This window comes from Podarcis filfolensis (assembly GCF_964270895.1).
Source record: "Podarcis filfolensis genome assembly, chromosome: 8".
NCBI lineage: Eukaryota > Metazoa > Chordata > Lepidosauria > Squamata > Lacertidae > Podarcis > Podarcis filfolensis.
Window position 1 is genome coordinate 61,067,509 of NC_139611.1, and position 27,865 is coordinate 61,095,373.

A 27,865-nucleotide genomic window follows, 5' to 3' on the forward strand; every position below is an offset into this window, starting at 1 on the left:
TGCTTGCATGATTTGTACTCAGGATGGTATCTGGGCAGTTATACACAATTCCCACTTTCAACATGGTTTGTGCCTACAAAAGTTTTGGGCCAGTCATATTGCTTCTTTCCTCATCACCGCATACTGCAAATGTTCGGGGTATGTGTGCTGTCCCACTTGTTGCACTGTAGTGAAGAGTACCCCTCCAAACAGCAATAAAGTAGTAACATTGGGGAAGTATCACAGAACAACCAATAAAGCTGAATGATGTGTAAATCCACCACTACTATTGCATCCATGACACCTGCAAAAAAAGAAAGAAAGAAAGAAAGAAAGAAAGAAAGAAAGAAAGAAGGAAGGAAAGAAGCCCACCAGTCTGGGGGAGCCCTTAGCCTCCCACCTCTCCCAACTGTGAACTCCAGAGGCAAAAGGAATTTGTAGATGAAGATGGAAACTGGCCATAGACATTGTAGGGATGAGGCTTGTTCCTAGACAAACATATGCCACGTGGTCCTCCAGAAAGCAGAGCAGCTAGCTAGCCTCATAACCTCATGATAAGTGGGAAGGTGGTGGAAACATGTGCAAAGCCTCCACCTGGTGGACTCACGGTCACATTGCAATGATATTTCACAGTGGAAGAAAAAGGGGAGAAGTGGGGGCTGCTATGAGCCCCAACCCAATCAAAAGCTCTTGATTACCTTGGACAAAATTAGCAAAGCGCTGATGGTTGAGAGGAGAACTAAGAAAACACAAGAAGTGGCATGGTACAGGTCAACTGTGCACTGATGCACACCATTTTTAAACAGATGCCTGGCAGAAGGAAAGAGCCACTATAGCTCATTGGCAGAGCATCTGCTTTCTATGCTGACGATTCCAGGTTCAACCTCCCCTGCCTCCAGTTTAAAGGATCTCAGGTAACAGAGACTGAGAATTGATGCTCCCCAGCAAGACCTGTGGCCTGACATCATATACGGCAGACTCATATGTGCAACAAGTCAATTTATGGGGGAATAACTTTTTTACAGTTTTAGCTGCCATGGCTTCAACAAAAGAATCCTGGGGGTTGTGGCTGGATGAGGATGCTGAGCATCCTTATGCTGAGTGATAAGGAGAGAGGGAGGGGGACAGTTCCCTGGGGAGACTAAAAGCAGAAACATGGCCCACCTCTCAATGGAGGCTGCTCAGTTAGGGTGAAAGGGGCATTGCCCCACAGTCTACCCACAGCCAGCCCCCACTTGCCTCTCTTCTTACTTGCACCCAGCTCAAGGGTTGGCACTGCCTGTCAGCTTCCTCCTCCTTAGTCTGTTTCCCTTGCAGAACTCAGCAAGGAGAGGATGGGGACAAAACTAGAATTACTTGGTTCTGCCTATAACTAGCTCTGGAAGACACTCAAACTCAAGACGAAAGGGAGAAATGAGCTAAGAGGAAGGCACATTTGGCAAACCCTCACCATTATCAACTTCTGCCCAGAAACCTCTGTCCCCACTGTGGAAGGACGTGAGGATCCAGAATTGGCCTCCACAGTCACTTACGGACACACCGCTAAGACCGTGTTCATGGAAGACAACCTTACTCGTCTAGGAGTGATCGCCAAAGAAGAAAAGAAGAAAAACTGTTGGCTTTCCTGCTTTCTGCCCTACCAGTTCCAATGATGTAAGTGCCCCAAACCCCACCTCCAGATGCCTATGACACATGAGATCAGACCAAAACAAGGATCTTTCAAGCATCCTCCGCTTGCTGCTATTTGAGCCCTTTATTGCCTATTCACTTTTAGCAAAGCTAGCTGAAGACATGATCAATGACTTTAAAAAGCAAACTGTAATAATCCTTTCAGAGAACAACCTTCTGTTATCCCAGAACCTTCTTCTCCAGATCAGCCCCAGCCTCACCAGTGCTCCACTGAAAACAGTTCTTGCCGCACAGGCCACAAAAACAAGGCTGGCGTATATCCAGAGGGATATTACCCTCTCCCACAGTTCATAGGGCCTCACAGTCTCTCCCTCCTCCTGCACATTTTACTTAATGCAGAAACCCATCTCATATATACATGGCCTGACAGAGTGAGATGCCCTTTTGCCTTTCAGGGGCCTCCTCCCTCATCAGTTCCGACGACTAGCATTGGATGGTGCGGCTGGCCTTCCCCGAGACTGTAAAATCAGCTTGCAGGATGTTAGAAGGGGCCCGGGTTTCTTGGAAGGGCTGTTGCCCCCCAACAAAAAGGGTGAAAGTGCCAGGCTCCAGACGCCACTCTCCAGCCCAGATGGCTCTCTGGCTGAAGTCTAACTGGAAGGGTACTTTCACGGCACGTCCCACAGGCACTGGAACACGGTGGAAGCCAACCAGCTGCCAGCGTGGCACTGGCACGGATGCCCCTCCCCAGCGGAGGTAGAGCTGCACCACCTGCAGAAGGAAGGAACTGTTAGGAGGAGAAAACCCCAAGGCTCTTCTAGGAGTTTTCACCCCTGCATGTGTTGGTGGTGGAGGCAGCAGCACTGTTTGGAAGCAGCCTGAACTGCAAACTACAAAAGGCAGATGCATAGGGATAATGTCCCATCTACCCAGAGACAAGGACACCAAAACACCCTCTCCCAAAACCTCACCCACCAGTTCCAGATCTGAAATACATGCTCATCAAACCAAAGTGGCTGAAGGCGCTTCCTGGCTCCTGCTATTCAGTAAGGAGCTGCAAGTGCACTTGGGGCAGGGAACAGGAACCAATTTCGGGCTCATGCTCAGAAATCTCCCTGGCTTCCAAGATCACACCAGGAATTTCACACACTTCAAGCATATCTTCACAGCCGTAAGGGCTAGAAACTTGCTTTTTTAAATGGATGTAGATTCCACAGTCTTTTTCTATGCTTAGCCCTAGATATCATTGGTTCAAGCTCCCCATTAAAATATTGGGCAGGATAGATGGCAATGATGCATGGGGGCATACCGCATTAATATATTTCCTGTTACTGTCTGCTCACCGAGAAATTGCAAAAACCTGGAAGCTGGCAGTCAGCTAAACGTTTGAGCAATGGCTTCAGAGACTTTTGCATATTCCACTTGCAGAAAAATTGACTTTCAGCATAAAACTGCCCAAAGGCAAAACCATTTGACTTTTCTGCTACTTGGAGCTCACTTCTGGAATACGCTAAAGGGCATATACAAGGTCTCCATCATTTGTCTGCCTTCCTGAGACAGTGGAACACTGGCTGAAGTGGCTTCTATCCTCTGTCATTTGGACTCGAAAGTCTTCTGCTTTAGGTATCCTCAAAAGCTTTTCAACTGCTTGCTCTTCTGTTAACTTCTATATTGTTGTTGTATTGTTTTCTCAATCAATACAATAATCAATAATATATATATATATATATTTAAAATTGGGAGGGATTCAACTACCTAGTCCCATTAAGCAGAAATACTTACATTAGCATGGTATGCCTTTCCTCCCCCACCCGAAAATTGCCTTTGGGCACATCAGGAGAACCCCCAGAACAGCAGGAGGAGGAGAAGGTGGATTGTTCCAAATGGAGGGGAGGGGGGATTTTTCCATCTGAAAAAGCTTGCACTGATGGAATGATTGCCATAGCGCTATGGCAATGGTTGAATTCCTCCCTCTTCTCCCTGCTATCCCAGTTTGTGGGCAAATACACACATGCTGCCTCACCTCTTTGCCATCTCTGGAGCCCACGTTCTTCACTACTGCAGAGACGCTGAGGTTACCACAAATGGGCACGACATTGGCACCTAGCACCAGGTCACTGTATTGGAAGGTGGTAAACGAGAGCCCATAGCCAAAGGGGTACAGCGGAGCCTCGTCCCCATAGTAGCGGTATGTCCGTCCAACCATCGTGTAGTTCTCCATTGGTGGAACCTGTGGTAACAGCCACAAATGAGTGAATGGGATGGGAAGAAGCCCATGGGCCAAGCCAGTCTGAATGAGGAGGCACATGGTGGGAAATGCACAAGGTACAACCAATAGCAAGGGGTATATCTTGGCTCAGGGGTCACCAATGCAGCACCTGTGGACACCAGTGTGCTTGCCAGTAATTCCCATGGTGCCTGTAAAGGGTCTTAGCTAACATGTCCTCAAAAACCCACAATGCTATTTGCTTTTCCTGCTCAGTTCCTGCTTGCAAGGCTCAGGTTCACATACACCCTTAAAACATGCCCATATTTCATTGGATGCCAGGAAGGAATACACACCTGCAGCCAACGCAGCGGAATGTAAACCCCACTTGTAGGCTGACAGGTGAGGGTTAAATTTTGCTCAGGGAACAGGTGCATGGCAAATAAAGCATATAAAATGCAGGCTTCTTTCCTTTCTCCAGAGGACGGGACAAAAAAGTGCTTTGCCATCCCAGTGCACTGTGCTTCCCAAAATGTTGAGCATAAGGCTAGCAAGGCCCCTTGTGCTGTGGTTCCCAAGCACCCACAAGGGATTTTGACAGGTGAGTGGGACAACCCACCTGTCTATCATGTGATGTCATAATACATGGCTAATACTGATATGGATCTAGCCCTTGGAGCCAAACCCTCCTCCTCCCTCCCCACCCCTTTTTTCTTGTATGTCATGTCTGTTAAACTGAAAGTCTGTGGGGGCAGGGATTGTCTTACCTACAAATTTCTGGGCATCCTAGTCTTACCTGGTGCATGCCTGCAGGCCACGTAGCAGGGAGTCGGCCAGCAGGATTTGCCCCTTTAGCTCCCACCAACACCTTGGCAAGAGCCAGGCCGGTAGCCTGAGCTGGGTAGAAACAGGCTAAGATCGCTCCCACACTGTCCTGTGCCTTGGCCCAGCTCACGTCAAGCGGGCCTGCGTTGAACAGCAGCAGAATCACTGGACGTCCAGCAGCTGAAATCAAAGCTCTAAGCAATTAATAAACAGGCCAAATCAATGCCATGCATGCAAACACTCATTAATGAGCCATAACCCAACACTCTGGAGAGCATGGAACTTCAAGTCCAAGGTTCAAATCCTTATTCAGCCAGGAAGCTCTCTGGGAGCAGCCAGCAGTGAGCATCAATAGCCCTCAGGGAACATACGGCCTACTTTCAAAAGACTTCTGCAAGTTATCAGTTGAGACCTCTGGTGAGACCAATTCCTCCCTACCCCAGAGCCTGCTGGTTGGGAAGGAAGAAGGAGAGAAGAAGGCAGCAGGTAGAGAGATGCAAATGGGGCATGCCCTGTCCTCATTTGGCTCTGGGCCTCACCCACTGATGCCTTTGACCCTGTCCACTGCCAGCATGTGGCCCCCAACTGATTATCCCAGAAGGAATGCAGCCCTTGATGTGGACAACCCTGAGCTAGATGGACCAATGCCTGACTCAACATTGGCAGCTTCCTAAGGGTAAATCTAAACAGTTGCCAAGGGAGCCCCACCACCATCACCAAACACCTCAATTTCACAACTGCCCATGAGCCACAAAAGAGTTTAGATTGGCTGCTTGCTGTGGGTTACCTGCAGGCCCCACCTTCTATAGTGTTTGGTGCAACCAAGTGCCTTTGGCATCCCCCTTCCTCATGTAGTCTCCCCCGGGGCAAAAACATCAAGCTTACCCCAGGCCACAGCATCCTGAAGGAGTTCCAGCTGGTGGCCAGGCAAGGCTAAGTCCTTCCGGTCTTTGGTTTCTGTCTCCAGATCCATTCCTGGGCAGAGGGAGTTAGAAGGCATGTTAAAAGAGCCCACCCACTCCCTTCCCTCTTGTCCTCATCCTAAACAAACCAAGGAGGCTCCTCTCTGAAAATCTCCTTTCCAAAAGTTTGAGAAATGGCAAAGTACCACTCTCCAAAAGCAAAAGAAGATGTCCATCAGTCTTACTGAGAAGCCAGGCTCCACTGATGGAGTGGCTTGAGGTCTGCATGCTGGTGGACCACAGCTCCCATCACCACTGACCACAACATCTGTGCTCCCTGCTGTCATGATTAATGCCTCAAGGGAGTTCCATGAGAACCAATGATTGTGAACCCATAAGGCTGGCCCTGCCGCTGACTGAAGTTTCCCCAGAATCCCACCCACCCAAGTCTGTGCACTGTGCACACATAGATAGAGAAGCCTGCACATGCATAGACCTCTATGCACCCGGCTTTTCCTGCCATTCAACTCCAATTGCACAGGTTGTCATCTTGCAAATAGGTCCACTGCAAAAAGGTTTCCTTTTGCAGATGCCGACAGAGGTTGGGCCAAGGAAGTTGTGTGAGGTCAGGAGCAGGGCGATCCATGCAGTCCTTGAATTTGGGGAGGCCTCTTTACTGACTAAGGCATAGAAGGGGCTTTATATGTACTTGACTGCACAGAGGAAAATAACCACAAGGTGTGTGGACATGGATGCATTTGTATGTATATAAAAATGCACATGGATTTCTCACCCTGTGATACAGAGAATTAAAATTAAAGAATCAGTGCCTGCAGTGCTGCAGCAAGCAGATGGTCTCCTGGGTCTCACTACTTAATATGTGAAGTGAACGTTGCACCATAGGGAAAAGCATGGTGCTGTTCTTACCCTTTTTCTTCACCAGATGTGGGGCTTACCTGTACCCAGGCACACAACCACGATGTCTGCTGCTTCTACCGCAGCCTTCACTTGGGCTGGCATATAGGTGCTGCACGTGGGTAAGGTACATCCGGCAGCAAAGGTGACATTCGCCGCAATTGTTGCCAGGCCCCTCCTGCACCAGGCAGAGATGAGAACAGCTCTCAGTTTCTTAAGGGCAAACACTGGAAACGTATTTGTTCCCTGCCAAAAAATATCTGGATTTGGCCTGCATAACCCATGGACTGCAAAGCCAAACCAGCCACATAGTGGGATCTGCCTGGAACTTAGCCCCATCCAACCTTACACACACACATACACCTCACCATGTATTTACTGCCCTGAGTAGGCAACAGAAGCCAGCTGGGTTATGGAGACCCAGCAGGGCCATACAGGGTGGTGGGCTGTGTCTGGCATCCTAGGGTGGCAGTGGCTTCTTGGACTTTTGGACCATGCACATCCAAAGCCTGTGGCTACAATTCACTGCATTGATGAGAGTGTATTTGCTTCTTTTTAATAGAGTGTTTGGCTTCCAAGAGCTGGCCTTGACACTAAGGGTTGGGTTTTTTTGTTTTGAAGCAAAGGCAGAAGAGGGAAGTAAATGAAAATGGAAAATAAGTGCCCGGTGTGGGAGGGGGAAAGCAGAGTGCTGGGTGTAGGAATGCTCAAAGCTTCATTTCCAGCGAGAGGTTCTGACTCTGAAATGCACATGATGTGGTTCTACTAGTAAAACTAAGGAAGTCAGACCCTAAAGGATGGGATGGGAAATGCAACGAGCCATTCTGAGCTCTGGAACAGCAACTATTCTATCCTTGGTAAAGGTAAAGGGACCCCTGACCGTTAGGCCCAGTCGTGGACGGTTCTGGGGTTGCGGCGCTCATCTTGCTTTATTGGCCGAGGGAGCCAACCTTGCATCAAACAAGGATGTGTGTATGAGACAGCCCTACTTAAAGGGCAGTTATGGGTCTGGCACCCAGCATGTCCTCAGCCTGAAGGACTTCAGTCCCTTTTGAAAACTCTCGTAATTTCTTGTCTGTTGCAGAATCTGTCTGGCAAAGGTGGCCCTACTCTGCATGCAAAAAGTAAGGCCAACTCTAGGGTGTAGATTCAATTTAAATGAAGATACAGCTGGTCCAGCATCCTACCAGGAATGCCTTCCAAGGATGGATCAGGAGGGAGGAGAGGTTTCTTCAGGACTTACCTGGGTGTATAGATGTACTGAGGCTCTGGGACTGGAGCGTAGTTCCCAAAGAGAACCCTAGGGTTGTCGGCAAAGGGCCCAACCACCTGCCAAGAAGAAATTAGGGGCCACAATGGGATTCAGATGATTCAGAGAGTGGGAGGACCAGGGGCCATGCAACATTATTAAGTTATTCATCACATTCCAAGCAACAGTTTCAAGGTGATGTACATTGAAGATAATTAAACACACACACACACACAGAGAGAGAGAGAGAGAGAGAGAGAGAGAGAGAGAGAGAGAGAGAGAGAAAGCAAATGGATTTAAAACCGAACGAAAACCACACAAGGTAGACACTCATGGAAAACACCCCTTTATCCAGCTGGGAAAGTCTGCTGGAACAAAAAATTGCTTCCAGAATGTGCAAATAGTGGGCACTTATTGTGTCTCAACATGTAGGGGTTGAAACCTAATGTGAAAAACAGAAAATGGTCACTGCCATTCCAGCCAATTGCTGGAAATCACAAGTGGGGACAGTGCAGTTGCACTCAGGTCCACCGAGCACAGACTGGCAGCAATTCCTCAAGGACTTGGGACAAGGGTCTCTCTCCACCCTTCAGCTAGAGATGGCAGGGTTTGAAACAGAAACTTTAATGCACGCAAAGCACAGAATGCAGTAAATCAATAGTTTAATCTTTCAATACTGAGTTCTGCATTTAGTTTCTCTGTTGCAGTCTGCCCTGTTCCAGTGTTGCCAGAGGCGATGCAACTCTGGAGAATGAGAAAGGGACGAGATGCCCTCCCCATCACACCACTCCATGATGGAACACTTACTGCAAAGTTCTTCCTCAACGCATCTGGGGCCTTAAGAGGTAGCATCCCGCGCTGGTTTTTTAGCAGGACAAAGGACTGAATGGCAGCTTCAAGAGCTAGCTGGCGGTGGTCCTCCGTCTGCACGTCCTCCAGTCCCAGGGCATTGTAGGGGTTCATGGATGGCGGGTCAAACTCACCCAGGCGCAAGCGGGTGCGGAAAAGTGGGCGGACACTGCCCCTGATCGTCTGCAGGAGATAGTAGGAGGGAGGGGAGGCACAGAGCTGGCTAGTGAAGCAGCATTGTAATGGAAGGATGGAGATGGGTGAAAGATCTTCACTCCCACAGACTTCTAGGGAAAGGTGGGGAACCTCCCCACCTTTCCCGTGAAACCGTGTCAGCCAAGCCTCACTCACCTCCCCTTCTGCAATGTCATATATAACTGAAGAGCTTATAGAATATTACAGAAACATACACAGCTCTTAAGATCCCAAAAGGTTTTAAGCCTACAGCAATTACACATGGAGAGAAGCAAAATACTGAGGAAAACCAAGCCATTAGAAAACATCAAATATAGTAAGTAAATGGACCAGATGGATTTATTTCAGATTACTGCAAAGGAACATTTGATTGAGGCTATTAATAAAATACACAAATAAATCCTGCTGCGAAGACAGTTGCTAGGATTGTATTTTACAAGTTAATTAAATAAACTGATTGGTGAATTAGTATGTTAGAGCTATCTTTTTGGTGTGGCTATATTCTTTGCTTCAAATACTACTACTGAGATCAGGGACAGAGGAAATATTAGTAGCTATATCATGTATTGTATTAACATTATTATTACTATCATTTCCTCTTTGTTATGTATTGGTCTCAGAGTTAGGAGTGGAACAGAAGCAGAATGTGCATAAGGGGAGGAAAAGCCTCAAACCACAGACTACTAAAAATGTTGTAGGGATCTCAAAGGGCATCTAGAGCAACACCCTTGTTACAGCATCCCTAAAAGATAGTCATACAGCTTCTGCTTTTAAAAAAAACCTATTAATAACAGAGAGGCTACTCCCTTCTAACACACTGTCCCACTATTGAACACCTTGTACTGTCAGGAAACCTGTTTCTCAAAATTTGAACCTGCTGGTGTCGATACTACTCTCTGGAACAGCCAAGCTTGTGCCCTCCTGGTGTTTTGGGATACAACCCCCATCATCCCTAACCATTGGCCATGCTGGCTGGGGCCATAGCTGTTAACTTACAGATTTGAAAATAAGGGACCACCAGCCTCAAAAATAAGGGATCAGCAGCCAAAATAAGGGATTTTCCGAACACAGGTACGTTCAACTTTTGAGCCCCTCCGAGCCAAAGGCAGAAAGCCCAGCCAGCAGCCAAACGAAGCCTCAAGCGGTGGTTCCCACAGCGCAGCAACCCGGTAAAGGGGATGCAGCAAGGAAAACCACCGTCACCTCTCTGCTGGGAAGCGCTGAGCAAAGGCGAGTTCCCAGGCAACGCTGCCGATTTGATCGGCACAAGGCATGCAAGCTCCACCCCCCAGTCGTTCTTAGACTCCTTATTGGGTGAGCAACGCAGCCAAGAAACACAGTTGGAGCCTCCCTCCTCCCTGCCGGCAGGCAGGGAGGGAGAGGAGCTGCTTCCTTTGAAACCCAGGAAATTTAAGGGACATCATCAATAAGGGACAGCAGCGGGACACAGCGCTGGGATAAGGGACTTTCCCGCCAAATAAGGGACGGTTGAATGGGGCTGATGGGAGCTTAGTCTAAAACATCCAGCAAGCACCAGATCTCTCTGGAGCAAGAGGTAAGAGTCTTTTGGGGAGGCACTATGGATGCTGTTCTAATTTTTCTATTTTCCGATGTTTTAATCTGTTTTCCATTTTGTATTACTTTTATGGAAATTACTTGGAGAAACAATATTTAAATATCTTAACTAAATAACTAAAATGTTTGTCAGGGAACTGCCATCGGAGCCGGAGGGAGAGGGAGGGCTCCAGAGGGATTCGGGAGAGCGTCCCAGGAGGGAGAGAAGCAGCCCATCTTCTGGGGAAGGAAATCAGCGTAGCACCAGTGGAGAAGGGGGGTGTGATGGCCTGGGAATCCAATTCAGAGGCTGAACCGGAGGAATCCCAGCCTGCACAGGAGTCCCCGCCTCCAGGGCCGGCTGAACTGGGGCAGGGCCTTGGATCTGAAGCACCTGCACCTGTGCTGGATCCTCAGGAGCAGGCACCAGGTGAATCCTCTCTGGCTCCGGAGGTGGTTGAGGACTCAGTGCCTACAGGTGAGTCTCCCCCTGGGTCCAGTAACCCTTCAGCCTCTCCTGAACTGCAGAGGCTCAGGGCAGAGAGGCGAAGGGAACTGGTTTCTCCCAGGAGGAGTGCTCGCCTTAAGGCCAGGAGAGGCGGGTCTCCTGGGAGCCGAGACTGCCCCTGGCCTCAGAGAAGATAAAGGCCAGTCAGCCCAGTCTTGGGTTGCGGGAGCAACGGCCAGCATCCAGTCCTGTTCCCCCAGAGTTCCTGTCCTTGCCCGGCTTCTCGCTGTGGGCCCTGCTTTGCCCGAGGAGGACTGTCTGGCGACCCTCAACTCAGGTCCTGGACCTCGCCCCACGGTAACCTCCCCCCTGGACCAGCACAGGGGGCAGATGGGGGAATCGGCGAGGTGGCTCCATGACTCCTTGCCGGGGACCAGCGGGGAGAGCACGGGTCCTCCGCTGCCCACACCCTCCCTGCGCAGAAGGCTTCCGCACAGGGAGAATAGGCGGAGACTAGGCGTCAAAGAGCTTCTTTGCTGGAAGAAGTTCAAGAAATGCCCACTGACGGATTCTGCCAGCGATTGAGACAGCCACGGGCAAGTGGCTGTCCGGACAGAAAGGGTTCACTCAGGCAACCCAGCCAGGTGTGGCGCCGATTTACGCATGAGCAACCCCTAGAACCTTTACAATGTTCAATCAGGGAATATGCTCCTCAGGCGCCATTGTCTATCTGTAGGATATTCTTTAGGAAATAGGATGATTTCACATTTTGGCATGCATGAGCTGCAATTGGATGGTGACTCATAACTGCATCCAATGACCCACCTTTTCCCACTCCTTGTTCCCCTTGGGTGGAACCACTTACTTCCAAGGAGATGTTGCCTTTGGCAACAGCCTGGCCTATAAACGTGAAAGAATTGTTCACCATCCCGTATGAAACTTCCAGGTTGCATCCGGCATTCACAGAAGCTGCAGCAGGAGAGGTAGAGAATTGGGATCATTATAGTCCAAGAGTTCAGAGACACAACTTTTCTTCAGCTGAACTTAACTGCATTGTATCTTTTTTAAACATAAGCACCTCTGGATGCGTTACAAGCAGAAGAATGGGACAAAAATATTAATCACGGTAATACATAATAGATTGCTTTGTGCTCTACATTCAGACTAAAGTTTCTAATTACTAATAAGATATACCCATTCTGGTATGCAGCTTTGAGTAGCATACACCATTTTGCAAGCCACGTCCTGATATAATGCATTTCTGTGTATGTTATTTTCACTAATATATAGACTTTTATCCACACATTCCCCATATATAATCCTTTTTGTACACAATACTCCTTCATTGGCTCCCAAGACAGACAGATGCCAACTGTTTGATTGGAGAACTGCGTTGCAAAAGTAAGACAACTGTGGGTTCTGAAAGATAATTGTGTTTTGATTCATGTTATTGGTCCAAGACCTACAAAATGGGTTATGTTCTCATTAAAGTGCAAACTGGATCTAATTTCTCACCCCGTCCTCATTATGGGGAGCTGCCCACTCTGGGCTGAGAGCCGGACGTCAATGCTGGGTAGTGCTCACCTATGGCAGACTCCAGCAAGCTGTGGGTATAGTTGTGACCAAGCCATAACAGCTCCACAGCTCCCTCATCGCTCACCACATAGCCCTGGAAGCCCCATTCTCCACGCAGGATGTCTGTTAGCAGGTTCTTGTTAGCGCAGGCGGGGATTCCATTAATCCTGGCACAGGCGAGAAAGAAAGCTATCAGGCTCAAAAGCGTTGCAAACATTGTTGGTATGCCCCCTGCTCTAATGACGAACCACGTAATTTTAGCACAGGGGTGGGAAACTTTTTCAGCCACGTTCAGTTGGGAGAAACGTTGGGGGCCACAAGCCTAACAATGTCTACTCAGAAGAACATCCTACTGAATTCAATGGGGGCTCACTCTCAGGTTAACTGGGATCAGGATTGAAGCCTAATATCCCATTGCCATCCGAAAGTTAGGGAGAGAACCCAGACATACCTGTTATAGCTGCACATGAAGCTGAAAGTTCCAGCACGTACGCAGGCCTCAAACTGAGGCAGGAAGGTCATGCGCCAGTCACGTTCCTCCACCTGGTACAGAGCACAGATATCATTCCCTCCTGGCATACCACCACCACCACCCCAAGCATTGTTGGCAAAATTCCAGGACACCTAGAAATAGGGTTAGCCCGAGACATTTTGCTGCCTGAAGCAAAGAACAAGATGGCGTCTTTCTCCCCATTCTGTGTAGAGAAGTCAACAAGACTGGCTGCTGAATCTTAGTTGAACACTGGCAACACAACAACACCCTTTACTGTATCAGACAGCAGCAGGATAACTCAGGGAGTGCAGAGCAATCTGCATGTAACACATAGCTCTGCCCACCAACAGAGGGGGATAGCTATGGGGCTCAGGAGCAGCAGTGGGCTGTTTGTTGTGCAAGAGAACCAAATCAACTTCTACTGCACAACCCAAATTTGCTGGTAGAAGAAGAAGAAGAGTTTGGATTTGATATCCCTCTTTATCACTACCCTAAGGAGTCTCAAAGCGGCTAACAATCTCCTTTCCCTTCCTCCCCCACAACAAACACTCTGTGAGGTGAGTGAGGCTGAGAGACTTCAGAGAAATGTGACTAGCCCAAGGTCACCCAGCAGCTGCATGTGGAGGAGCGGGGACGCGAACCCGGTTCACCAGATTACGAGTCCACCGCTCTTAACCACTACACCACACTGGCTCTCCCAGTGTATGTGGTATGTGATTGAATCCCACTCACAAAGCAGCAATAGTTTGGAAGGGAGGTTTAGGGGATTCAAGATTTTGGAGCCAATATTTAATTTCAGTGGTGCATTATTTTTGCTGCTTTTGTGATTCAAGTTTTTGTATAAGAGTATGAAGCTCTTAATCTCAGGGTCGTGGGTTTGAGTTCCATGTTGGGCAAAATATTACTGCATTGCTGGGTGTTGGACTAGATGACCCTTGTGGTCCCTTCCATTTCTATGATTCTTATTATGAATTAAAAGGCGGTTGCTTAATTGAATTGAATATTTCGTAATGAGATGCTTTCATTAACCAACTGATTATCTCAATTTTGTTATAACTTGTAACTTAGTGAGTTACAGTGAGCCTACCACTTATGTGAGGGTTCTGTTCCGGGGTCCATGTGCAAAGGCAGGAAACCCCCCAGAACCACCCACCCACCAAATTAACCAACCCTTATCTGTCCAGAGTGGGCCTTGCCCTTTGCCTCACTCACCGGCCTTTGGGAAGGTTGTACAAGGTTCCTGAGAGAGTCCCAGAGCCTCACACATCCTTCCCAGAGGCTGAAAAACAAGGTGCAGAGCTCTACAAACTCTTTCTGTAGCAGGTTTCCCCCTCACTCCATTTATTTATTTTTCAGCCATGAGCCTAAGGCCACAATCGCAAAAACAAATTGTGCATCAGTGGCAGGCCCACTGTATGTAACTTTCTTCGTGTTGTGAGCTGCCTTGAGCATAGTTTACTATGGAAAGGCGGCATACAAATAAATGATAATGATGATGGCGGAAGCAGGGAGAGGGAGGGAATGAGCCAGCACACAGGACAAGGAAACCTCCTCCATTCAGCCCTTGCCACCTCCCAGCTCCCAACCTGCCAGTCATACTGACCTTGGCATCGAAGGAATAACGGGGCTCAGGGATGTTCTCGGGGCCCCCATGGACAGAAAAGTGCTTGCAGCCAGCGCTGGCCTTGACATAGCGGGGATGGTCACCCTGCAGCCCTGTCACAAAAGCCACACCCAGCTCCCTGGTCAAGAATGGATCCTCTCCGTAAGTCTCCTGAAGAATAGACAGACAGACAGAGACTTAGGTCATGCCCATTCTCTGTGACACGTCCCTCCTCCTCCGCCTCCTCCCAGTTCCTGGTGTCCACACCTTTCATCACCACAAAGGAACCTGCTGTCTGGTACTTCTGGTGAGAGAGCCACAGTCATTCCCTCCCTTTGGAAATTAGATAAATGCCAACAGCATTACATCTTAGCCACTTATTTAGACCTCTTTACTTACACAAGTTTCTCCTGCGGTGTGACCCAGTTAGTGTATTGTATTATTGATTTATGATGTTCTATTTAGTTTGTATTTTATTTTTGCTATATTGTTTTTGAACTGTACATAGTTTGGTGTCTATATTTTAAGCAGTACAATGGTACCTCTGGTTACGAACGTAATTCATTCCAGAGGTCCGTTCTTAACCTGCAACCGTTCTTAACCTGAGGTACCACTTTAGCTAACGGGGCCTCCCGCTGCTGCCACGTTGCCGCCGCGCGATTTCTGTTCTCTGTTCGGAGTCAATTTAGTCCGGGGGTCCGGCACACTTCCCTGCGCAGCTCTGACCTTTCTCAAAGACCTTTGACTCCAGCAGAGTAAACACAGCAGAAGGAGAAGCAGGAACGTTCTGTCGTGTGGTAATAACTCAGGCTGAAACACAGCAGTCTCCTTATCTTAAGTCTTTATTCTCGTACAGATCAACACATCGTAAATCTTCTGCCTGGCGACAGTTCGCCCATGTTGCTCCTTTCTCCCTCAGAGCAAACACGCACACTGTGTGTGTGTCTCTCTCTCTCTCTCAGAGATACAGAACACTCCCACTTGCGTCAGTGTTCTTTTGCCACGCCTCGAAGAATGTGAGGCGTCATCACTCAGAACTCTTAACCCTGTAAGTTCTGAGCTACTCCCAACACCCCCTCTCGAATCACGTTCTGAGAGGACTTCTGAGTGTTCAACACCTTCCCCATTGCCTTTCGCCCCTTCCTGGCATCGTTGTTAGGCACCTGTTGAACCTCACAAACCTCAGGTTCGCACTGTGCGAAACCAACCCACACATTTGTGACCTGAAACCTCTCAGGTGGAATTCCCTTTGTTGCCCGTGAAGACCGCCTGGGCACAAACTGGGGTTCTTCTCCTGACCCACTGGGGCCAGCTTGTGCGTCTTCCTCATCAGACTCCCCCTCTGACTTGACACGTCTGTGAGCTTTCTCCATTATGCGCACAGGAGATGAGGGCTCACTCTTGGACACTCCTTTCACAACCTGTGGAGACGCCTCTCCCTGGTCCTGATCCTGATCATTGACCAGATCACCATTACCTGGCTCTCCCTCCTGCTCAGATTCGGATTCAGACAGACAATCTGAGACAGTGTCATGGCTGACTTTGCGCCTTGACCTATTTCCCTGCTGCTCTTTGAACTCAGCATGCTTGCTGACCAGAAGCTTGGTCTGATCACCTTCTGGGTATGCAAATCTCCACCCCTTTGTCGCGGGTTCATACCCACAGAAGATCATTTCCTGGTACTTTGGACCACCTTCTTGCTGCAACCACTTTGGTACAGGCACCATGGCCCTGCAACCAAACGAACGGAAGAAATGCACCTGTGGCTTCTGTCCGTTGAGCAAGAAATATGGGGTGTCACCTACCACTGCATTGTAGCACCTGTTCATCGTGAAATTGGCCGTCTTTACCGCCTCCCCCCAAAAACTGCGAGGCAACCCAGAGTCATCCAGTAAGATCTCGGATGCTCGGACCAGAGCTTTACTCCTCAGCTCTGCCACGCCATTCTTCTGAGGAGAAGTCACCTTGTGACGTATCCCCCTCTGGCGAAAGAAACTCTTTAGAGCAGACCCAGTGACCTCTGGACCACGGTCAAACTGGAAACCTTGCACCTTGGTGGAGAACCTCTGTTCCACCTCTGCAACCCAATCTTTGATCAGTTGCGCTGCCTCCTCCTTAGCTTTCAGCGTGAAAGCCCAGGAGTTCCTAGTAAAATCATCTGTCAGCACCATCAGCCACTTGGCCTTGCCCAGACTTGGCTGTGGCATACCTAAAAGGTCTGCATGCACAAGCTCAAAAGGCCTTGTGGTCACTCTCTCTACTCTGGGATGGCTAAATCCCTTGTTTCTGGCTTTCCTGCAAGCCTTGCAATTCAAAGGTTTACCACATTCTTTTACCTTGCAACCTTTGGTGCACTCTGATAACATCTGGACGTCCTCACAGGACCCATGTGACATCCTCTTGTGCCACACGCAAGCACACGACACATGAGTGTGATCAGTGGCTTTCCCAGTATTCCCCTCACCCTCCAGAGGTGATTCCAGAACAAAGAGATTGTTCTGACTTTTCCCAACACGTACCAGTTGCTCTCCACCTCTGGAAATTGTGCAAACATTTTTTTCAAAACTCACTGAATATCCCTCCTGTAAAAGGCAAGGTACAGATAACAGGCAATGTTTTAACTCAGGGAGAACATAAACCTTCAATTCAGCCTGTAAAAAAGAGACAAACATGTTAGAAACATGGGTTACACGTCCCTGTGAACCTGTAGCAAATCTAACTGTTTTCTCAGTTGAAACAGCCTTGCAGTTCCACATTTGTCCATCAGGTGGCGCTGTTACCAGATGGGCATTCGCAGCCGAGTCAACAACCCAACGTAGGACTCTCCCCCCTCTGGAGCTGTCCTTCTTTGTTGCCTTAGCAACTGACTTCCTGCTCCCTCCGACCTTGGAGCTGTCGCTGCAGGTGTTCTCCAAAACTGCCATCGACGCAGTCAGCTGATAAGCGTTCTCACGCCTGCTCCCTCTGTTGCCATGGAAACCCGCCTGGTTCCCATGGGAAATGTCCTTGGGACTTTCCTGCCCTTTGTCTCGCTGTGGACAGCTTCTGCGCAGGTGCTCCGGAGAACCGCAAACAAAACAGCGACGAGTGGAGAACTTTTCAAACTTGCCTTTGGACGTCAGTGCCCCCCCACTCTTGCCAGCAACTCTACTTGAGGCTTTTCTTTGAGGCTTGGGGACGTGGCTTTTGGCTTCCAGCTCTGTGGTTTCTCTGCAAACCCCCTCCAGCTCCTGCCAAACAGCCTGGGCACTCTCAAGACCCTTGGACTGGCCTTTCTGGCCTGCACCCCCAAACTTAGGTGCACAGCCTCCAGAGGAACAGCTTGCCACTGCTTTCCTCTTTCCAGCTTTCAGCAGCTTCCCAGCACACGGCTGCTCATCTCTCTGGCGTGTCAAAGCATCGCAGCAGCTTTCAGACACGGCTTCAGCCCACTTTGGGCTTTCTGGGCATTCCTCAGCCCCTGCAGCGTCTGTGCAGCATCTGGCCCCCTCTGGGCGTCCCCCAGGCTGACGTCTAGCCCCCTCTGGTGTGGCTCCCACTCTTCTCAGCGCCTGCCAACCTTCCCAGGGCTCCTTCCCGTCTGCCTCTTCAAAAGGGACGGCACGCGATTCCTGGCTGTCTGCCATCTCTCCCCCGGGGCCCGGCCTACTTACAGGTAACAGCAGCGCCTCCCGGTCCGGCAGAGCCTTCCCAGCGAGCTCCCTTCGCTCTAGCTGGCATCAGCTTCTCCTTAGCTGGCCTTTGGCTGCTCCTCAGCCGATTCTGCCTGCAGTTTCCCTTCCCAGCGTCTCATCGGCTGGCCTCTGGCTGCAGCTCTTCTCACACGCACGAACGTTGCTTATCTTTATTGCTGACCTCCATAACCTGTTCGGAGTCAATTTAGTCCGGGGGTCCGGCACACTTCCCTGCGCAGCTCTGACCTTTCTCAAAGACCTTTTGACTCCAGCAGAGTAAACACAGCAGAAGGAGAAGCAGGAACGTTCTGTCGTGTGGTAATAACTCAGGCTGAAACACAGCAGTCTCCTTATCTTAAGTCTTTATTCTCGTACAGATCAACACATCGTAAATCTTCTGCCTGGCGACAGTTCGCCCATGTTGCTCCTTTCTCCCTCAGAGCAAACACGCACACTGTGTGTGTCTTTCTCTCTCTCTCTCAGAGATACAGAACACTCCCACTTGCGTCAGTGTTCTTTTGCCACGCCTCGAAGAATGTGAGGCGTCATCACTCAGAACTCTTAACCCTGTAAGTTCTGAGCTACTCCCAACATTCTCATCCTGAGGTAAAGTTCTTAACCCGAGGTACTACTTCCGGGTTAGTGGAGTCTGTAACCCGAGGTGTTTGTAACCCGAGGTACCACTGTACATAAATTTTGGTTTTTTTAAAAAAATAATAATTATTGATACACCAAAAAAGAAAAACAAACAAGACAAGAAATACAAAACAAACCATGATAAGGACAATATTAATTACAAATCAATAAACCAAAAAGTGTTCCTTGGACTATAGACCCGACCTCCAGCCCATTCCTTATTTCAATTATTAATTATTTGTTGCCCATACATGTTTTTGTCTTAAATTAACTGATTAACTAATTATTGATTTATCTAAGGTTTCAGATCTTTCTTAAATCTACTACTAAAGTTATTCAAATGCTGCAGCAGAATTTAAACTACTGTAATTGTTTTTCAAATAAACTTTAAAGACTTCCCACTTTGAGATGATTCCTGTTTTGGTTTGTTCTTTATTTTTTCTGATAAACTATCTAACTCTGCATAATCCGTTAACTTTTGGATCCATTCATGAACAGAAGGGATTTCACCACTCTTCCACTTTGTAGCGATAAGGACTCTTGCTGCCACTGTGGCATATAAAAATATACCGTATTTTTTGCCCCATAGGGCGCACCGGCCCATAGGACGCACCTAGTTTTTTTTGGGGGGGGGGAATAAAGGGGAAAAAAATTATTTCCCCCCCCAGGCGCGGGGCTGGGGCGGGGGAATTCCGAGCTTCCCCCGACCCCAGCCCCCTGAACAGGCAGCTCTCCGCAAACCTTGGGAGACCGGCGCGACTTCCTGCCGGACTCCCACGCCTTGCGGGTATCTGCTTGAAGCCCAAACCAGGTCAGGGAACAGCGGGATGGCGGCGCTCCGCCTCCCCGCTGTCCCCCGAGCTTGTGGGGCTGGCGGCAGGGAGAAGCGCGCTTCTCCCCACCGCCAAGATCCAAACCAGGTCGGGGAACCGAAGCCCGGGGCGCGCTGTGCAGCGCACCCCAGGCTTCAAGATGCAGGCTGCTATCCACAAGCCTAGGGAGCCCGACGGGAACTCCCACGGGCTCCCAAGGCTTATGGAGAACTTCCTGAAGTGAAAGCCTGCATTCGCCCCATAGAACGCACACACATTTCCCCTTCATTTTTGGAGGGGAAAAAGTGCGTCCTATAGGGCGAAAAATACGGTACTCTTCATTTTTTGTGGGATATCCAAATCTATGATCCCCAGGAGGTAAGCTTCTGGTTTTCTCTTAAAGGAAGTCTTTATTATTTTTTGTATTTCTAAGTGGATACCCTCCCAAAATGCCTGGTTTTTTTGCATAGCCACCACATATGGTAGAAAGTGCCTGATTTATCTCCACACTTCCAGCAATTACTGGGGACATTTTTGTACATCTCTTACAATTCCCAAGGTGTTAGATACCATCGGTGTTGCATTTTTAGGAAGTTTTCTTTTAGAGTATAACAGTTTGTGAATTTCCAATTATTCTTCCACAAATTTCCCCACTGTGGCATGGTTATTGAATACCCTGTGACCACCTAACCATGGCTGCAGTGACCTCCTCCTCCTTGACTTCCCAGTCAAGGAGGAGTCAGTATGCTTTGGAGAGGGTTTTTCTTTTAGAGTTTACTATCTCGGATTTGAATCGAGAGATTTCTGTTACAAAACCGTTTTGTTTGTCAGATTTACATTTTTCATATACAGTGGTACCTCGGGTTACATACGCTTCAGGTTACATACGCTTCAGGTTACAGACTCTGCTAACCCAGAAATAGTGCTTCAGGTTAAGAACTTTGCTTCAGGATGAGAACAGAAATCGTGCTCGGGAGGCGCAGCGGCAGCGGGAGGCCCCATTAGCTAAAGTGATGCTTCAGGTTAAGAACAGTTTCAGGTTAAATACGGACCTCCGGAACGAATTAAGTACTTAACCCGAGGTACCACTGTACCTGATGGTATTGGAATATTTTGGTAAAATATTTTAAAACAAGCAGCATTTTTCTCATATTTTCTCATGTTTTTTCATATTCCTGCATTTTTATTCTTACAAAATTAAGTAAATAATAAATAGAATATGAAAATATCTAAGAAAAAATAGCCATCCCAATACTCCAAGCTTGGTAATAGGAGTAACACCTTTGACCAGAAACAGGTCATGTGTTCCCCAATAATCCATATTTGGCTCTTATTGCCCACTTTAGGCACCACTATGGATGGGGAATAAATGAGATTCAGTTTTCATTTAAAGACAGTCCTACTTAATTTGCACTTTCTGAAACAAGAAAAGAACTGAAACACAACCATCGTTTGAAATTCGTTCTCTCCTGCAAAGTATTGGAAGACACAAGAGCTACCCACCCTGGAAGAGTGGCAGATGAAGGTGACGGATTATATGGAATTGGTGGAAATGACTGGCAGAATCCGAGACCTGGGAGAAGAGTTGGTGGAAGAAGACTGGAAGAAATTTAAAGACTATCTTCAGAAATACTGTAAAATTAATGAATGTTAAAATGATGTTGGATTGAAAATAAGTGGCATTAGCAACAAAGTTAATAAGAATATGATAATGGATGAAAATATAGAGTTATAATATGTTAAGATACAGAGTTAAGATAAATGAAAGAGGGTAAGGATTTGCTGATTTGATTATTTAAATGGGAATATAAAAAGGGGAGGTGTGAGGAGGCCAAGGAAATAAGCTAATGAGTTCAAAGTTACAAAAAACGGATTTGTTTTTAATTCTTTTTTTAGCTATTTGTCTTTCGTATTTTGTATTTTTATTCATCTTTTTTCTTTTTCATGTATTTCTCTATGTTCTTTTTTTTGTATCTTTTTCTTATTATATGACCTTTTTTCATTTTGTAAACTTATGTTTTTGTGAAACTTCAATAAATATCTTTTAAAAAAAATAAAAATGAAATTCGTTCTTTCCTGAATTTTGAAGTGCTGTTTTTCAAGCTAAGAAATGTGTTCAAACATGCACATACTAATGTAAAGTGTGCATAGAAATGCTTGTATTGGTGAAAACAGCATACAAAAAAGGCATTGTACTGGGGAAAGTTGCTTTGCAAAAATGCTCGTATTAGGATAAATCCACACTAAGATGTTGATGAATTACCGTGAGGACTTTTTAGAAGGGAAATCACAAACTGATGTGGAAATGTGGAGAATTGAACTTAAGAGCAGAAAATGAGAAACTGAAATGAACAGGTCTGCCCATCCCTCTGTATCCTCCCACCTGTGGAGTCCCCATTTCCTAAACCATTCATACCTGGTTTCTGCCCCACAGTGGGTGCCTCATAATGTTTAACATGGGGCTGAAGCAGCTCAGGCCAGTGTGGTCGTCATAATTACCAATGGAGATGAAGTAGTTGTGTTTGGCACGGACCTCAGTGGCTGTGGCATTGGCCACGCGGTAGATGAGCTCAGGGCTGTCAGCAAAGAGAAGCAGCAGTGGAGAGGAAGTCAAAAAGGACATTTTGATCTAGCAAGTTGCTATTGAAGCTGAACGCAGAGGCTGGGATGGGAGTGGAGCAAACCTATGTCTGGGCTGAGGCACTTCAGGAGACATTTTAGGTCCTGTTTGACTGAATGCTTGAGGCAAAAATGTCCTCACAACTGAGTTTCAGAACTATGTGAAGATTTGATCCCTTTTCCTAGTCCAATTACACCACACTGGCTATATGGAGGGGCATTTAAATCACATCAGCTTCCCACCAGCATTTTTTTTTTTAAAAAAAGGGGCCTTGGAATAGATTGACTACTTCAGTGAGGCTAGAAAATATTTTTTCAGAGGGTTGAATCTGGTTTTCAAGAGGCACCCGTATTTCTTTATTCCTTCTTCAGTCTCTGATCCACATAGCTTTTTAAATTATACAAAACCCGTTTACTAGAGGTGACGAGGGAATGTGTGCACACATCTCAAGAAGTGATTCCTCTTTCAAATAAACTTCAATTCTCTGGAAAAAATGACACTGCCTCTTGCAACTGACAGGAATGGAGGCCAGGTTGCCATCTGACAGGGCTTTGTGTCATTCAGGAACCTTACTTCAGGACGGGGGGGAGAGACAGCTGGCAACCAAGCAGAATTGCTTCTCTTATATCAGCAACCATTTCTAATAATTAGAAGTGTAATTTTCAGGCAGCAGTTTTAGGAGGAGCTGAGATGGTGTGAATAGAGAACGAGGCCAGGACTGGCTCCAGGGCTGAAGGAACCCTTGGTACGTTGCTTTTATTAGGGTCCCTTCCTGCACTCAAGGGACCCCTCCACATGCTAGGCAACTGCCATTTTAAATTTCAAAAAAATCCCTCAGAAAGTGATTTTTATTTTATTTTTAAAAATAACATTTCTCTACCACTCGGATGTCAAAACCTGTAAGCAGTTTACAGAAAACATTTAAAAATACATTAAAATGAACTAGGAAAGCCAAAAGTTAAAAAACAAGCTGATCTAAAAGTAATTCCAAATATCAATAGTTAAAAATATAAATGATCGCAAAAGAAAATCACAAGTTAAAATGCACGTTAGCTGTGGAAATCTGAGTAGGCTTGGAAAAACAAAAACATTTTTATAAGGTGATAGAAACAATGCCAGAAAGGTGCTTGCCTAATTTCATCAGTATAATGGGGTAAGTTCCTACAAAGCACACTGGGAAATGTAAAATGGTGGCTCATGGTTGTCTGGCACTCAACAAGGCAGGACCATGGCAAAGCCCTAGTGGGCCCTCCCAGAGGACAGAGTCTCAGCAACTCTGTTGGGGCCAAAATGGGACACTAGTAGAATAGGTTGAAAGGGAATCAAGGGGAACCTAGGAGAAGCCACAGCCAAGACCCACCTTTCAACAGCAGCCATACCTGAAGGAGGCAGCCAAGCCCAGGGCCTGGGGGAAAGCAGTTGCCCATCCTGGGGCCCCAACGTCTCCACGCAGGCACTCCGTGTTCCAGCTGTAGGGCCCAATGCCCAGTCGTTTAATGGGCGGCGCTGGGTTGTTGCCCTTTGCCCCTCCTCTTGCCATCTGTGGGTGAACAAGCCACAGCACCAGTCAGCAGATGAGGAAGCCCCTCAGAACTCTTCCGTACCTGGTCTTTGTTTTGCAATGCGGTGGCATTAAGCTTACAGCTCAGGGAATCCCAAAGGGATGATTCCTTTGTGCACTGGGATGGCAACTCCCACTAGACCACTGAGTGCATATTAAATACTTCTAAACACCAAGTAACCAGTGGTAGATTTTCCTCCCTCCTTTCAACCCACACTTGTGAGAGAAGCAGGGAATCTATTCTGTCTATGCTAAGGCTTGTTATTCCAAATTAACTAACAAGGCTTGCAACATTTACAGCCCACTCCCATGCATGTTTAGTCAGAAGTGTCCAACTGAATCCAATTAGACTTACTCTCAAGTAAAGATGCATCGCAAGGGTAGGAAACTTCAGGTCTTGGGGCCAAATGTGGCCCTCCTGGCCTCTCTCTACATCCCCTGGGACATTCCATAAAAATGTGGAGTCCAGAGGAGCTGAAGGTCCCATTCCACTGGGTTAAGGATTACATGCCTTACTACATCCCACCAGTTACATAATGGGTCTGCCTACCAGGGGATGTGGCCGATAAGATAAGAGCCTCTGGGAAACCCACAAGCAGGACCTGAGTGCATCAGCACTCTCCTTCTGCGGTTTCCAGCAACTAGCATTCAGAACTGCCTCCAACATGGTTAAGGAGCCAATGGTAGCCCTATTCTCTGTGAATTTGTGTAACCCTTTTTAAAAGCCATCCAAGTCATTGGCCATTAATCACTACACCTTTTGGGAGCGAGTTCCATAGTTATGCGTTGTGTGAAGAAGTACTTCCTTTTGTCTGTGTTAAGAGAGAAGGAGGAAAACTTTTTATCTACCCATTTGCTCCACACTATGCATAGTTTTATAGATTTCTATCACGTTGGATTGTAGAGTTGGAAGGTACCATGAGGATCATCTAGTCCAACCCTTTGCAATGCTGGTATATGCAACTTTCTCATACAGGGTTTGAACCTGCAACCTTAGCATTATCAGCAGCACACTCTAGCCAGCTGAGCTATCCAGGCTTTCTATTTCATTGCAATTGGCCATGAGATCTAAGAAGAACCTCCATGTTCTAAGAGAGTGCACAACTAAATCCTAGTTATTGTGTGTGCTGCAGGTAAAAAGGTACCCCTGACCTTAAGGTGCAGTCGCCGACGACTCTGGGATCTCTGGGACTCTGGGATCTCGCTTTACTGGCCGAGGGAACTGACGTTTGTCCGCAGACAGTTTTTCCGGGTCATGTGGCCAGCATGACTAAGCCGCTTCTGGAGAACCAGAGCAGCGCACGGAAACGCCGTTTACCTTCCCGCCTATTTATCTACTTACACTTTGATGTGCTTTCAAACTGCTAGGTTGGCAGAAGCAGGGACCAAACAACGGGAGCTTACCCCGTTGCGGGATTCAAACCGCCGACCTTCTGATCGGCAAGCCCTAGGCTCGGTGGTTTAGACCACAGCGCCGCCCGTGTCCCATTGTGTTCTGCAGGAGGGTAGAGCTATTGCCTTAAATTCCCGGAAGCATCTGTTGGCCATTATGAGAAAGAAGATGCAGGACTCAATGGTCCCTTGGTCCATCCAGCAGGAGTCTGATGTTCCTTACAATTCCAAACCAGCCCTCCTCCCTTCTTGCAGCTTTGATGCCTTTTGCCGGGCCTCTCCTCACCTGTTCTGCCCTGCCACCTCTGTCAAATGGTCAAAAAGTGTTTCTTGTACCTGCAGTATCATCTCATCCAATGTCAGCCTGCTAACCAGGTCGTCCAGCCGCTCCTCCCAAGGCAATGTGGGGTCCCTGAAAGGGAAGTCCTGGCCCATGCACAGCCCAGCCACCAGCAGTAGGACGATGATGTGGAGAAAGGCCATCGCTTTCGGTACAGGAGAGAGGAAACAAATATGAGCACCACCAAGGACAACAATCACACCCTCCAAAGAAGGACCCCTTTTCCTTGAATGGCATCGTGGATGAGAACACAAAATGGTGGTGAGTGCCCACTGGGACTGGTAGGGTGGAATGCTGGGAACCCAACAGTAGGTGGCACCAGAGCCAATGGCAGGTGCAGCCAACTAAGTCTTGTTTTGTCTCCATCCTTCTCCCTGCTGAATTCTGCAAGGGCAAAACTGAAACTAAGGACGAGGAAACTGACAGCTAAGGGAAGACTTGAGTTTGGTGGGGCAAATCCAGAGGGTATCACATTCCCCATCCCTGCTGTGCTCCCTTGCCTCTGTCTCAGACTGGCAGAATCCAGGTACAAGGTACTCACCTTGGACACATCCCCCCAATCTGCAACAGGGGAGAGCACATTCCTTGTGCTCTGATTGTGGCTCTGAAAGCATCCATGGAGCACCCCTCCATGTTGGAGCATTTTGGAGCACCCCTGATGTGTGCCAATAAATGTATTAACTCATTAATTAAAAAACTTCCCAGATGAGTGTGCCCACACACCATCTTGATTTTAGATGTCATCAGCATTGAAGTCATTCCAGTTACACAACGTGACTTGCTCTGTGCTCATATTTTACGGATTACATTCTCTGAAACCAAGGCATTTCTAAAAATGGCACATTTCCCCCAGAAAAAGCAGTAAAAAAAGTTCTCTGGAGAGAAGTAACCCTACTCTGCCCAAACTCAAGAGATGAAGGCTGCAATCTTATATGCCAGTGGTTCCCAATCTTTTTTTGGTATAGTGACCTATTGGTTTATTGTCACATGACCAAAGGTCTTCAGCAGCCATTGGTTTTATGCATTTTAACTGCAAATTTGCCTATATTATAATTATTACTTGAGACATCCATGCAAAAAAATCACTTAAATTCATGTGGAATTTGTTGAGATATTTATAGTAGTTAACAAATTTACACAATTTTGTTCATGGGACTGTAAGAACACCAAACATCTGATTGCATTTCTAAAAACATATGGTTACACTAATCAGTGTTAGCTGTAATAAACTATTTTAATAGTTTCATTCACAATGAAGTTCATTTATGCAAGAACCAGTGGGACGGTGGAGTTTGCATTTTGCCAACAGGTACATCAACGCAGGGTTTGATGGTTGTCTCAGATCATTTCATTTCCATAAGAGTCAGTGCTGAAAAACCTGTCTTGCAAAGATACATACTACCAAATGGCAGCAGCACAGAAATTTCTTCAATGGCAAGCACAGGTTACTCAGTGGTAATGCAGCAACTGAGAAATTTTGGTAGCATAAAGCCAAAATTTGAGAAACCTCATTTCCAATTTTTTTTAATCTTTGATGGTCCTATCACGTAACAGTTCAAGGAGTTGTTCTTTTTGCACAAAGGCAACTTCCAGTGGAATCATTCAAACTCTACAGCGGAAAAGGAGTAGACAAATCTTGACTAAGGAAACTCCAAACCACCCTGTGTCCCTGGCCCTAGATCAAGGTTGCTCTGAGCGTCGCCTCTAATGCACAGGCTGTTTTAGCTCAAAACAACTCCCTGTACAACAAGTCCCTTGTGGCGAACTATCACCGCATATGTCAAAAAGAAAAGGCTGTAAGATATACCGGTATTTCATTACACTCGTTAAGGATTAAAGCAATAATTATTGGGTTGGGGGGTATCTTAAAAAGCCCTTGGCCCGCTCGCTTACCTGTAAACCCCGCTTAATCCGAGGAGGACCCTCTTCCAAGTAAAGGCGGACAAGATCGCGCTGGTAAAAGCACCCGCTGCGCCGCCTAGCCCTCTCCGCCCCCTTTCTCCCTGGAAGCCGAAATTTAGGCGTGCAGACGTATCTGGGGCCAGATCCTCCGCCCGCGCCGTTTTTCTCAGCAGGCAGATTGCAAAACGCTTATCAGGCTCCGGCGGCTTCCTTCAGCCTACGCAACCCGAGGGTGGGGTGCAGGCTGCTCCTATCCTGCCCTGGCTGTGCCCCCCCCTCCGGTCTTTTGGAAGGGCGCCACTGGATCCGGGCCTCCCCTTCCCACGTCTCTGAAAGACCAAGCGGAACTGCGGGAAGCGTCTTTCTAGGCCCGGGTGGATACAGGAGGCTGCAGGACTTGTTCCCAAGCGGTGCAAGCTGCAACGGGAAAACTTCTCCGTTCCCTCCTTTTGCAGCCTCCCTCCGTGCCGCGGGCTGCTGCTCCAGCCTGTCGCCGTCGGCTGTCC

The 27,865-nt window shown here is 47.7% G+C and overlaps 1 protein-coding gene and 1 long non-coding RNA gene across 3 annotated transcripts; one reads left to right on the forward strand and one right to left on the reverse strand.

Moving 5' to 3' along the window:
* Positions 1-1,708: 1,708 nt before the first annotated feature.
* LOC310768505 (uncharacterized protein) lies at positions 1,709-27,865 on the reverse strand. Of its 2 annotated transcripts, XM_083626631.1 has the most exons (15): positions 27,351-27,865; positions 25,454-25,602; positions 23,544-23,704; positions 21,961-22,120; positions 14,423-14,593; positions 12,778-12,869; positions 12,336-12,493; positions 11,617-11,720; positions 8,513-8,737; positions 7,700-7,785; positions 6,498-6,634; positions 5,525-5,614; positions 4,611-4,819; positions 3,632-3,838; positions 1,709-2,379 (listed from the first exon to the last, which is right to left on the reverse strand). In XM_083626631.1, exons 2-15 carry the CDS (start codon positions 25,598-25,600, stop codon positions 2,092-2,094), a joined length of 2,235 nt encoding a protein of 744 aa, XP_083482757.1. In that variant the 5' UTR covers positions 25,601-25,602; positions 27,351-27,865; the 3' UTR covers positions 1,709-2,091. The 2 variants fall into 2 exon arrangements, with proteins under 2 accessions (XP_083482757.1, XP_083482758.1); XM_083626632.1 differs by lacking the exons at positions 25,454-25,602; positions 27,351-27,865 and having other exon boundaries at positions 23,525-23,556.
* On the forward strand, positions 14,969-18,799 carry LOC310768506. Its single transcript, XR_014551346.1, has 2 exons — positions 14,969-15,101; positions 18,703-18,799. It is a non-coding gene; the product is annotated as an uncharacterized lncRNA (long non-coding RNA).